Source organism: Mytilus edulis, chromosome 4 (genome assembly GCF_963676685.1).
Source record: "Mytilus edulis chromosome 4, xbMytEdul2.2, whole genome shotgun sequence".
Classification (NCBI taxonomy): Eukaryota; Metazoa; Mollusca; class Bivalvia; order Mytilida; family Mytilidae; genus Mytilus; species Mytilus edulis.
The window spans coordinates 46511153-46525554 of NC_092347.1; the positions used below are offsets into that span (position 1 = coordinate 46511153).

A 14402-nucleotide genomic window follows, 5' to 3' on the forward strand; every position below is an offset into this window, starting at 1 on the left:
TTGTGTTTTTAATGCAATTTACAAGAAAACATCCTCTTTTCAAGATATTCCTGATATAGCAGTGGGCTCTTAATTTTTAAAAACAGGCACAACAGTGTTTATCTGTAGTAACAGATTTTCATATCTTCCCTATTTTTCATTCTGAGAAAAAAATTATGTATGTAAAATTATAATTTAAAATTGAATGAATAAAACAATAACAACAACTATAACAGTAAACAATAAAAACTTAATTGTCCTGACTTAACACTGGTCCTGTATTCTACATATTGAAAAGATGGTCTTTCATGAAAATCACGTGCTATTATCGTACACTACTCTGCTGTTGATTTATATGTATACTTTATCATGTGTTTGACCTCTTGTACATGTTTGTGTCTGAGGAAATAAAATATTTTGTCTTTTTGTCTTCAAATGCGTAACTGAACAATACTGCTGCATTCTAGAACTTACATCACAGCTATTCAAATCAGAAAAAAAAAAACATTTCAGGGGATTATCAAAATGTTTTTTGAGATCATCAGTATCATCTATAGTATGAAATAAAAACAAATTGTCACAAGTAAGTCTTTGATTGTCATGATGTCATGAGAATAAAAAAAATGTTATTTTAATTATCTTTCATTCAGCAGAACAAACATATAGGTTTTTCATTCATAACCACAGGTTCAAGATGAAATGTAATATATTCAAGTTTTTTTGTGGAAGTTTTGAGATTTATCGGGGGAAAAAGCAATTAATAATAAAACCTATTTTAATATTTTAAGATACTTTGACAACAGAAAGAAATTTAAATTCATCAAAAAATATTTTGACAAATTATCTCCCATATTATCAACTGCACAAATTTTTACTTTGAAAATTAAATTTCTATCCTTATCAAAATGAATTCTTCACAAAAAGTAACGTCTAGTTATAACTTTTGTATTTGATCTGCATGTTTAAAAATATATTTATATTTCAATTTCAGTCCACCTTTTACAAAAACTAAGAGAAAAAAGAGCAACAAGATAGGCAGTCTACATTATAAGTCTAACAAACACTACTACAAGTGATCCAAAATGGAATTTTTACTTTAACACTGAATTACAGATGCAAATCCATTTCTGTATACAAACTTGATCGCAGATACACCATCCACATATACAGAACATACAAAATTCTATAAATATAATAATCCATCCTCAATAAATGTCAATAGAGAAAAAAAATTCTCTTATTTGAACATGCATTTAATAAAGCAAAGATATTAACAGATTAAAATAAATATCTCATTTGATCAGTTTAAAAATGTAAGTAAACTGATCTTTTAATCAAGTGACTCATAAAGAATAGACTTGATTTTGTTTTTGAAGGGGGTCTTATTGGGGTGTTCTGATCCCAGACCCTACTTACTGTTTTGTCAGATTCCCGTATCCCGCTACACTATGTACGTAAGTAATTCTCATTTTTTTGTAATTTCCCGTGTCCCACTAGACTTCATTTCTCTTTTTCATGGCACAATAATTTGACTTTCATGTGTCACGCTTACAAAAAATCAGCAATCCTGTGTCACCCTTAGACCCCAATGAGACCCACTTATTGTTAAGTATTGTTACAAAATTAATTTAACTAAAAAAACATTTAAAAATCAAGAAAATTTACAGGAATTAAGAAAATCCATATGGATTTATTAAAATGCATAGTAATTGTAAACTTGATATAACACCTTATAGAATCGCCTTTTTTGCAGATAACAAGTAAGCATGATTCACAGATAATGAAACACCTTGGTTTTGGAATACAGCACTTGGATTTTATAATGATTGTCATGTTAGTACATTTAATGAAATAAAGTAGCAACAGTTTTTCGATCCTATTTATTATCAACATTCGTAGGTGATGAAATATGAAAGCTGTACTATAGATGAAAGACCAAAATAACGATAAACCATTTATACATAATAATGTTAGTACATTGTCAAAAAATTATAAATATCTTGAATCATGATTTGAGATAAAATGTTAAAATCTCTGAAAAAATCTCTAATATTATGTGTTTTATATATAATATATTTGATAGTTATTAAAAGTAAAAATAAAAATATTTTGATAAACCAGTACAAAGGCTATGTCAGGCAGACATATCTCAATATAAAATGGAAGGTTTTTTTCTAATACTCTTCTCCTCATAAATTTTGCAGACTTTTGGAAACTTAAGTTGAGAAAATAAAAATAAGTCTGAAAATTAGGGCTTTCATTACAAAACTGAATTATAGCTAAATATCCTTTGCCAGTGCCGGAACGTTTTACACAAATCTTACAACTAGTACCAACAAGTTGCATTGAAATCTTTATTACATATTAGTACTTTTTATCATAAATTTTGTTCATGTAAAATGCTACTGAATATCTGCACACTAAAGCTGCTTATATTCAACATCATTAAAATTCTCAAGGTTTCAAATTTCTTAGAAAATTGCTTGCTGTACTATTTTATTTAGTCAGCATGCAGCTTCGAACTAATACTTGACATGCACCAAGGTAGCTTACAAAAATATATAATAGATAACATATTTAATGAAAGGAAAACTTTTATCACATTGGACGGCAGTAAAGTCACTCTTCAAAATGACAATTCAAAAGCCATCAAAAAATAATGTTCTTATCTTGGGGCTTTTTTTTTTATTATATATCCGATGAGAGTGAAAGAAAAACAAGAATGTGTCCTCAGTACACGAATGCCCCACTCGCACTATCATTTTCTATGTTCAGTGGACCGTGAAATTGGGGTAAAATCTCTAATTTGGCATTAAAATTAGAAAGATCATATCATAGGGAACATGTGTACCAAGTTTGAAGTCGATTGGACTTCAACTTCATCAAAAACTACCTCGACCAAAAACTTTAACCTGAAGCGGGACAGACGGACGAACGGACGAACGAACGGACGCACAGACCAGAAAACATAATGCCCCTCTACTATCGTAGGTGGGGCATAAAAAAGCATTTTTGGTGGGTTTATTCTTTATAATTCTAAACATATATTTAAATCAGACATCTAGTAAGGACTAGCTAATATTATTATTTCATATATTTTTTTCAGTTTTCAAATCTATCCTTTTGATTTTTGTACATTTAAAATTTCCCAAAAGTTGGAATGTTGAATTTGAATTGAACTGATTGCTGTGGTTCCTTCCAACAGAAAAAGACTTGACCTAAGAAAAAGAACATTATTTTTTGACAGCCTACACTAACTATTTTCTACCTGCCTACAGATATGCATAAACTATGTAACACTTAACTGATTGCATAAAGCAAGATCATAGGTCAATGATTGTTTTAAACCAGTGCAATAAGAAAAGCAACATAAATATTGACATGTATTCTTTCATAAAATATTGCACAAAAATTGATCATAACAAAACATTTCACAATTTGTAAAAATGTTGCATCACAGATATAAAACACAGAAAATGTGCCCTACTTCAACAGTCCTGATACAGGTTATATCCACACTATAAATAAACAATGGAATGTTCTGTCTTTTGATTTGGACTAGTCTATACACATGAACAGGAATGTTATGTATCAGCTGCATTCAGTCTCTTTCTTTTCACACTGAGTTCTCTCTGGTCCCCAGGATTTTAATCTTTTCAAATCTTCACTTAACTTCAAAAGAAGAAACTTAATTTACTTAAAATATTTTAATCGACACAGCTTATTAATAAATCTTCCAGTTTCTAAAACAAGAATAAAATCAAAACAAAAAAACATTTAAAAAAAATATGTGATCAAGCCTCAACTTTTCTTTATTTTCAAAGCATGTAGACTTTATTTTTTAATGTACTTCATCTAAGGCTAAAGTGGAAGCTTTGATTGTGTATGAGGTTTTTTTCTCAGTTACCTGGTTACAAGTAAGATGTGGTATACTACTTCTTTTATTTAAATGTCTCTATCATCAAATATCAATAGAGCAGTTACCATAACAATATAAAGTTAATTAAAGGCAGTTTCATTTAAGGATGTACTTAGGTGAGGTTAGGTTAATTAGGTTAAAATTAAGAAATTAAGAAATTAAAATTGATACTTTAAGCTGGTAGAGCATCACTTAAGGATAAAAATAAGCTAAAAATATTGATAGGTCATGGACCTCCTTTGCAAGATATTTGAGATTTAAAATATGGCGGGAAAAGACTGACTCAGACTTTTACCTTATATTTGCATTGGTATTATTTGGTCTAAAAACAAAAGAAAGAAAATTAAGAATCTTCTAAAATTTTAGTAAATGACCTTTCACAAGGTATTAAATCTTATATGAAAAAATAAATGGCTGTTATGGGGCAAAATATTTTACATTGTGTTGTATGGAAAAACACTAAGGAGTCCGAACATTTGACAGAAATTCCAAAACCTCACCTATTTAAGTACATCCTTTAAACAGACATTCAAGAATTTACCTTAAATTTGTACCTTCACTATTAACATGACATTCTCGATTGTTTAAGTAATGAATAACTAATTTTAATGGATTGTACTACACAGCAACTATTTCTAATTTGTTGAAGCAATTCATATGTGTTTTCTTGTTTCTTGTTTTTTATATAGATTAGATTGTTGGTTTTCTGGTTTGAATTGCTTTACACTTGTCATTTTGGGGCCCTTAATAGCTTGCTGTTCGGTATGAGCCAAGGCTTCATGTTGAAGGCTGTACTTCTACTTTTTACACATTTATGACTTGGATGGAGAGTTGACTCATTGGCACTCATACCACATCTTCCTATTTCTAGTGTTTCATGTTTTCCCCCCATTTATCAGGATCATACATTAAAGTTTTGAGATCTTACCTCTTCTAAGACTTGCAGGTTTGATTTTAATATCTCATTCATTTGTTTCACCACACTGAAATGGTTCTGATTTTGTAGACCATATATTGATGAGTACATTTTCTCTCTGAAAAAATAGGTCAATAAAATATAAGGTATTATACTAGTCAATTTTTATTATCCTTAAACTGCAAACATTCTTAAAATTATTCAATCTCTTCATAATGAATCTAAATAAGCTAGATAAGTTGTGGTTGAACTCAACAGAAATTTTCTAACATATTCTGATGAAAGTTTGATAAACAAAAGTTCAACCAGTTACCTTTCGACTCAAGCTCAGTATACAGTATCAGTGACTTATACTGTTACATAGCACCCTACCATCACTATTTTTAAACAATTAATTCAACTTACAATATAACAAACACTTTTTCAGTTATGATCAGTTGAAGGACATATTACTTTCTCTTTTATTCATGAGATGACATTTTGACATTTCAATTATAAAAAATTGGAATTGGTAAAAATCAATATTTCACTGGTAAACATAACTGTCTCATGTGACATTTTAAATAATAAAACATGCCAAGGGAGACAATTTAGATTTAAAAATGATAAGTTCATCAGATCAATTTAGAAATTTCTAAAACCAACTACAAGCATCCCTGAAATAACTGAAATAGCATTTGCTATCCCTAAAGACACATAACATTGACAGCACAGATTAACTTTCTTGTTTTTCCTGACAAATCATTACAGACTTGAAAGAAATGAGAAATTCAGTCTCAAAGGTTAAAGATAAAATAAACATGAATAAATCATGCACATAAAAAAGTAAATCATTTCATTAGGTTTTGTAGAAAGTAGAATTAGAGAAAGAAGTGTAACAAACTTAGATACATTTTTGCTTGGTGTAAATAGGTGGCACATTCAATTATAATATACATATAAATGTGTTACATTTTCGATGTGCACAATTTTTTCACTAAAAAAAATATGTTAGCTTTATGAGTGATTGCATCAAATACTCTTAGGATCAGAGAAAAGTGTATCGAAGATTATTTGGTTCATTCAACGAATTCAAAAATTCAAAGTACATGTATCATAAAACAGGTACTAAGTACCGGGTAGTTATTTGAAAAATCTCAAAAGTTTTCACACATAACAACTCAAGCTAATGACCAAATATACTGTCACTTTTTTTACCATGAAAAAAATGAAACCATACAAGTTTTGGAGATAAGGATAAAGAAAATACTTGTTGAACAAACAGAGGGACAAGGCAATTGCTAGAGTGAGAATATAATAATCACCCGACCAACATCTATGTACTTACCTCCACTGAGCTTTAGAAGATGGCGACCAGATATCTTTGGAATCAATCCTGACTTGCAACAAAAGGATTTTGTAGGTTAATGCCATGGCTGATACAATTAAAAATAATGTCCTGAAAAACAAAATGTCACTATTAAAATATACTGTATGTACGAGTATAAACTTTTATTGGCAGAACTAATCTTTACTTTTACTTTAATGGTTTACTTTTACAAATTGTAACTTGGATAGAGAGTTGCATCATTGCCACTCATACCACATCTTCTTATATCTATTAATAACATTATATATTTTTTTTTTCATTCTTCAAGCATATCAAGTTCAGGATCACAAAATAAATCCATTTAACATTTCAAAATCACAAAGAAGTTGCAAATATCACTTTGATGAATTCAAAATATGAGTCTTTTTGTAAATAAATTTTACTTTTCATAAACTGAACACTTAAACAATATAAATTCCACCGTCTCCCTGATTGGTAATTGATGAGACAACACTGAAAGTTCTACACTTACATGATAATGCATATTGCGAGGATTATATTGGTCCTTGGAATTCTGTCAAATAAAATAAATACATTTGAACAAGTTATACAATATAATTAACATGACAAAGATTATAATATTTATCCTATATAACATACATCAAAAAGATAACTTAGGATCTTGTGAATTATATATTGCCTATAGTAGTGCTCTCTTGATAGTGTGATTATCTGTATTTAGACGGGCCATGTTTTTGGGTCAACTCAAAGACTTTACCATTGGAATTAGCTGCTTATCTGTCAAGCAGGCAGAATTTAGCAGTAAGATCAAAGACTCGTTGGTTGGAGACAGAACAATGTCTCTGGCTAGGATCATAGGATGACTATCTACCTGCAGACTGTTACCTCTCAAAAAAGCACATGAAAAATTCAAATCAATGTGTTCGTCTAGTACAAAGCAGGATCAATATTCATATCTCATTAACATACTCTTGTCCTGATATGCATATGATTTAATTTTGGATGCAACAAGTGTTTTGATTGGCTGATGTTATTTTGTTATTAGCCCATAGACATAATTTAGTCATGTGACCGTGACATCATCAACGTTTTTTCATGGTTTTCTACGGTTAAAATGGAATTTAGAATTAAATTATAAGAAATGACTGTAATATTTTTTCTGTCTATTCAAAATAACATAAAAAATTCGGTGCACACTGTTAAATAATCCGCTACGCGCGTTATTCAGCTCTTCAACTTTGTATTTGTTTGGCTTTTTAATTATTTTGATCTGAGCGTCACTGATGAGTCTTATGTAGACGAAACGCGCGTCTGGCGTATAAAATTATAATCCTGGTACTTTTGATAACTATTATTCAGTGTGCACCAAATGTTTTATGTTATTTCTTCATAGACAGAAACAATATTACAGTCATTCCTTAAGTAATATTTGTCACTGCTTGATGAACCCAGTCATCAGCATCATCATCATCTTCAAATATCAACATAATTCAAATAGGAGATAACTGTATTATATTTCAAGCTCTGACAGCATCAGTTGGTGATTTGATGGTTACAAATTTAGTTAACTGGGAATGCCTTAGTGGAGCCAGTAAACAGGTATTTGCAACCATCAAATCATCAATTGATGCAGTACGAGCTTAAAATATAATATTGTTATCTCCATTCTGATGAAACTGACAGAAAACATCAAATCATAAATTTAAAATCTGTCATATGTCATCTGCTGGCTTGAACATTTCATACTGATAGCATGAAAATTGGTGCCATATAAAATCAATAGAAATCAACAGAGAATATAAAAGATATGCCATCAACACCAAAAGAAGAAAAAAAGATGTAAAAGAATGTCCAATTTCAAAATGTATAAGGTCATGATTTAGGACAAGGGCAATTTAATTGGGGTCACTGAGAGCTTGTTTGTGAGTACTCAGCCATTCCTTAAATATCTCGCAATCACATCGCTAAAAGTATAGAGAAAACAAATTAAAAAAAAAATGATCCAGAAAAAAGATATAACTCCATATAATATCCTTATTACATTATCATACCCTGAAATTTTCAATTTTCAAATGAATTCTTAAGAAATCCTATTAGTGTTTTTTATTTGCATGCAACTCTTTAACACAGTATGTCGGAACTTAGTCACGAGTTTGATGAAAATGTCATCAAATGTTCATTATGATTCTTTTCATAGGCTTCATTTTTGACATAAAAATGATCCTATTACTTTTATCATCTTAAAACAACATTATTTCTTAGCAAAAATAACTTAGTATTACGTGTACTTTAAAATATAATCCATCGTATATTAATGGGTCATTAATAAAGGTTTTCTATTGATTTCAGTATGGTAAATAATAGATGTGGCCTTACTTTTGTTTGAATGTACTGTTAACTTGTCCTGACTTTATTAAGTAATTACTTGATTTTTAACGGGAATTAAAAAGTTTTTGTTTTTTTTGTACTAGGAAAATTGCTCCCATTATTTCATAGTCTTCTTTGAAAACACAACTTACATGCAGTCTGTTTATCAACCCATGTTGTTCAATGGATATTTGTAGGCGATTCTATAAGCACTAGAACTTGAGGTGATGTGGGGTTTCAGAAAGTATTTATTGCATACAATTTAAATTGATTGACCTGTAATCCAAAGATTTCTATAATATTCCACATCAAAATATTTTCCAAACAGAACAGTTTTCAAGTTATTTCTGGAGCATTTATAACTTTGTATTGTTTTCTGCTTACATGCTTCTAACTATGAATTTATTTTTTAGACAAGCTAGTACTTGAGTAAAAAGTTATGTCAATTTTTATAATTACCTTTGGAATTTGAGAGACAGCTGTGAAAAGGCTTCATACATTTTCTCACAGTCAAAACCTGTGAAAATTACAAGATTCATATAAATGCAAAAAATACAATTCATAACAAAAACTTATTTTATCTATAAATCATTCTAACTTATTGTCTTCTTGCAACCATTCATCTGTAGTTTACTCTAAAATACAATTTCAGAAACGGGTCTTGAAAACTTAGTAATATAGAACAATGCCCACTTTAAATTAGATAAAATTTAGTATGCTAGTTTTTAATGTTTATTTCCTGTAATCAGCTTTCTTGTCAAGGTCTAGCAAATCTCTTTTGTATTTTGACAAATAAGTCAGTGCAAAATCAAGTCACAACTAATATTTACAAATTACAAGTTTTATTGAAAAGTTAAGAAAAAAAGTGAAATAAAAGGTATTACATTTTTTTTAATTTTCTGTGAATTGATCGGATCAAACAAACTTCTTTTTTTTTTACATAAATAAGGACTTAAGTTTTCTAGTTTGAATTATTTTACATTGTCATTTCAGGGCCTTGTATAGCTGACTATGCGATATGGGCTTTGCTCATTGTTGAAGGCCGTATATTTGTTAATTACTGTGTCATTTTGGTCTCTTGTGGAGAGTTGCCTCATTGGTAATCATACCACATCTTCTTTTTTTATATTCTAAATGTATCTGCTCCTTTGTTTTATATGTTGCAAACTTATAAATAAACTTGAACTTTTTCACAAGATTATCCTTGACTGTTTGAACTGTACATAATAATAGATGTACTTACACTGAAAGAAATAAGGAACAAACTTTCCACCGCCAATAAAAAATCGAGGTTTCACAGGTTTTGGTTTTTCATGTACAACAGTTGAGGTTTGAGAGATAAGAACATGGTTCTGATGTGATTTATTAACATTGTTTGATATGTCATTTTTCACATTTTCATCACTTGCATCCCTTGACCCACACGCAAGACACACGCCAGCGTCTGAATCTTCCGTGTCTGGCCGGGATATTATATGTCCATTTATCACATTGTTATTGTCTACATCATTGTTTTGTGACTCGTCAAACATTTTTGTTATGTCTGAATTGTCCATTGGTGTGTCGGGAGTTTGGTCCCTTAATGAATACGGCACCTGAAATGAAAATAAAATGTAAAGTTGTCTGATATGGAGGAATCATAAAGATTCTACATATTATTTGGAAAAAAATATCTATTAATTAGACCAGACATTTATATGTAAATTTATATCAATTCAGACATCAATATGTGCATTTTATTACGCATGAATTGCGAATCCTTGACCACTTACAAAAATGTGAAATCTTATTAAAGCAACAGCATACATTTTATGAACAAAAAAATCACTACTGAAAATAGGAAGGCACGTTTAATTATTGTGAACCTGGTAATGATGCATTAAAAAACATTGCAATAATTTCTGAATTAACCGTTAGTCAGCTATCAAATTTCTATTAGGTGGTTTTGAGACTAATATTCTTTCTAATTATCTATCTTTCAAAAACATTTTTTTTTATTTAAATATTAAACCAGCATATGAACTGTATTGAATTCTCAAGTATAGAACTTACATCTGATTCTGTTCCACTTGATTGATTTTGTAACAAGTTCTTGCTCTGAAAACAAAACCAAAACAAACACTTTATTTAAAGTTAAGTTGTGGACAAATAATATCAAATAATCCAAAATTTTTGAAAAAAAATACGACCTTTAAATAAGCTTTAGTTTACTCGGCATGTAATGGGTTTTACTTTGTTGTTCATTAACTACTGCTAACATGTTCCCTTTTGTGGTCCAATGGATGGCTGTAAATAATAGGAATAGATACTATAAAGCCAAAAACATTTGAATTGATCTACCATAAGATATTGTTTTAATTTTCCATGACAGAAATATGATGACTGCTTTTTTATTCACTATTTCAGCATACAGGGCATTTTGGTAATATTTTTAAAAATGTGCACCATAAATGTTCGGATACACTGCCAATAGCATAACACTATTAAATTTTGCATACATACAATAAAAAAAACATTTCTCTGAAAAATTTCTTCATCAGAAATATTTTTATTTGTCATATACATGTACTTGTTTGTAGAGAAGTCTTATTACTGCACTTTTTTATATAAATTATAAAAAGATACACTTTATTTTGTATACTATGTATTATTATTTCATTCTTTGTACCAATGTGTATACAGTGGTTTTAAAGAATAAAATTGTCTTGTCTTGTCTTGAGAATATACATGATCAGAAATAGTTTTGTTTCGGTTAAAACCTAAATCAAATATTTAAGTAACATATCTTTTGAAGATTTGCTTTTTAAGATTTTTATTAACAAATCTAGGCTAATCATGTCTTCAGGGATTTTTTTTACCATACTTTTGTGACAAGTATATTCAAATCATACAATTTGAACCAAAAAAATATGAGATATTAATTTAATTTATTTGATGCATTATACCTGATTAATTTTTACAGATCTGTTTTGATATGTAATTAATCTTAAATTTTTCAAAGTACATTATAATAATACCAAAATGCATTTTTAAATCCCTGAACATAAAAATCATTTCAATTCAATCAAAATCAATCCATTATATATACTCTTTATTTATTCCATTTTAACATTTATTTTTAAAAGGTATAATATTTCGAAATCCTTCAACCAATTAAATTCCTAAATATTTCACAAGCGAACGATTTTATAAAGTAGACTAATTTGACAGTAACGTTATACCAGGTCAGCACTAATGGGATTTTTCTTGGCATACTTTCTTCGAAACAATACAAAATGCAATATATATATATTTTCAATATGTTAAAATTTAAAAGAGGACCAGGTGTTGGTATGTTTAGTTTTAATAAATTATTACTATTGTTTCAAATTGTAAAATCATGTTAATATAACAATTGAACAATCATGTGTTGGTATTATTGTATTGTATAGCTCAATTACATTGTATTTTTTTCTAAAAATAGCAATGATTAAAAATTGAGAACAATGAAATTGTGAAAAGGACTGCAAAAACGTTTTGTGTTGAATTGTGGAATATCTGTCTACATTCAAATTATGCCCAAAAAAAATGTGTAGAAACAACAGGTCTTTAAATATTTTGCAAGAAAACTTCATGGAATATTGTATACATTGTTTAGATTGATTTTTTGATTTTTCATGATTTAATGCCACTTTTAAGAACTGCAGTTCGGCTATTTAAGTAACTTCTTAGACCACTCGGCCACACAAAAAGACATCAAAGGTCAATGAAATCCTATTCTGAGGTCAAAACTTGACTATTTCATTAAAACAAAATGAGCATTCTGCATAAATTTAAACTGTTTGAACCTCACACCTGATCAATTTGTTAGTCCTGAATTGGTTCACTGAGAAAGTTAACTGAACATTTTTTTCATTTTCTTTGGTAGGTTTTTCATGGATAAAAGAAATTATAATTTTCATTGATACTTGATTAAATGGTTTTTCAAATGTTTACATATGAAATATTTATAGTTAAATGAACATGGTTTCATCTATACCCATGAAAAACATGAAAATTGTTACCCAATGAAACCATTGTTTTCCAAATCTTACACTAAAAGTTCACATATAGATATGCAATACTGACCATTTCTTGACATCTTTTCCAATGACCAATCACAAACTTGTAAGTACTGTCTCTTGTAAGGAATGAACCAAATGTATACTGAAATTATACAAATACTTATAGTTAAGTTATATATTCACAGATGGAAGAAATGTTTTTTAAAATATAAAAACTAACATCAAAAGAAATAATAAATGTTTAGGGTGGGATTTTAACTAAAGCATGGAAAATAGTACTTATAAAAGCCAAGAATCATTAAAAAATAGATAAAACACTACAAAACTACAAAAGCCAATACTTTAAATACTTGATTTGACAAAAAAACTTCGAACATCAATAGGATATAGACTGAGTAATCAACTCTAATGTTCAAAAGTTGATGTATTTTGTTGCATTCACTATGATATCTTTTTCAATTGATAAATTATTCAATGACCTAATGAAATGACAATGTTTTAGCCTCCCTTGTCCTAAATGTTTATTACAAACTGGATCCCTGTCTTACCTTTTTACCAGCTGTTTGGAAACCAATGGCATTTGGAATGATAAGTGCTGTTTTTTCCCGTGTAATGCTGATAACTCGGCTCATTGGAATTTCCAACTGAAAGGGGAGAGAATAAAGTTATTTTTTACTTTCTTTTTTTATTGCTAAGGATTTAAATCTAACACTTAAAGGGAACTAGAAGGTTAGCTGAAAGGAATGATATATGCATGAAATGTACATGAGTAAATAATCCACAAGGAAATAGCTCATGTTATCTATGACTTCTATGCATTTGGTCTCTTGTTGAGAGTTGTTTTATTGGCAATACCACATCTTCTTATTTTTACATATATCAAAAGTACAGTACAGTACTTAAGTTGTTGTCTTTTATCTCATAGTCACATCAGATCCTGTATACAGTGTATTACAGTAACATTAAAACATTGCATAGAATGGATTAAAGGCAAATACTCCCTAAAATTCTTATATTCTTTTTCACACCAGTTACAGCTACTAATCTTTAAAAGAACATATGCAGCAGTTTAGGAACTGTGTATAAAATGGTTAAGTCTTTTCCTAAATGTAATTACCTATTTCAGAAGGTATATTATCATAACACATAACAGTACACCAGGTAAATTTGGTATGAGCACACAAACCTCCATGACTTCAGAAAAGTTTTCAATTTTAAAGTTTTTTAGAAAATGGATACTTCACAAAAGTAAATAAACTCAACAATGAAGAAACAGTAACCTTGAAACTCACTGTACTAACATTTTTTAGAAAGAGCACAATTTTTTAAGTGATTATGGCTTTACTTGATTATAATGACTACATCGATGTGACATGAATAATTACGGAGTCCTATAGAAAGTTACAGAACATATCAATTACATATAAACATTTAATTTCCCAATACTATATGAATGCTAAATCAACAAAATTTGTTTAAGGAAAGTGTTTACGCTGATAGAGTAAATATTTAAAGAACTGAAAATGATATCATATAAAATTTACATAGTCATTCAAATATGTATGCTACCAAGTACTGAAGAAAAGATTAACTATTTTTAAAGATCATTTCTACCCTGGATGTAAATTTACCCAACCATATGAAAATCAGCTGTTTCTGATAGTAAACTGATATTATAATTTTCATCTATTTGTTTGGTAAACAAAGCCATATCAGATATACCTGATAGTTAATGATACTGAACATGTACTTTTACTTTTTTTGGTTAATGATGTTGAAACTCGGGTTCCTGTTGTTATAAATGTATAGGTTCTTTTGCACTATGTACAAATATTTGACTTTTTACAG

At 29.1% G+C, this 14402-nt stretch overlaps 1 protein-coding gene across 3 annotated transcripts in view; it reads right to left on the minus strand.

Annotated features, from left to right (window-relative positions):
- Nucleotides 1–809: 809 nt before the first annotated feature.
- LOC139519829 (GRAM domain-containing protein 2B-like) overlaps nucleotides 810–14402 on the minus strand; it is a 71873-nt gene continuing 58280 nt past the window's right edge. For all 3 annotated transcript variants that reach the window (XM_071312106.1, XM_071312107.1, XM_071312108.1), the window contains 9 exons: nucleotides 13103–13198; nucleotides 12619–12696; nucleotides 10564–10608; nucleotides 9755–10106; nucleotides 8971–9028; nucleotides 6656–6697; nucleotides 6142–6252; nucleotides 4827–4932; nucleotides 810–3651 (listed from right to left, as the gene is read on the minus strand). In XM_071312106.1, coding sequence (XP_071168207.1) covers nucleotides 3571–3651; nucleotides 4827–4932; nucleotides 6142–6252; nucleotides 6656–6697; nucleotides 8971–9028; nucleotides 9755–10106; nucleotides 10564–10608; nucleotides 12619–12696; nucleotides 13103–13198 — 969 coding nt within the window. In that variant the 3' untranslated portion in view covers nucleotides 810–3570. The remainder of the gene's footprint in view (nucleotides 3652–4826; nucleotides 4933–6141; nucleotides 6253–6655; nucleotides 6698–8970; nucleotides 9029–9754; nucleotides 10107–10563; nucleotides 10609–12618; nucleotides 12697–13102; nucleotides 13199–14402) is intronic.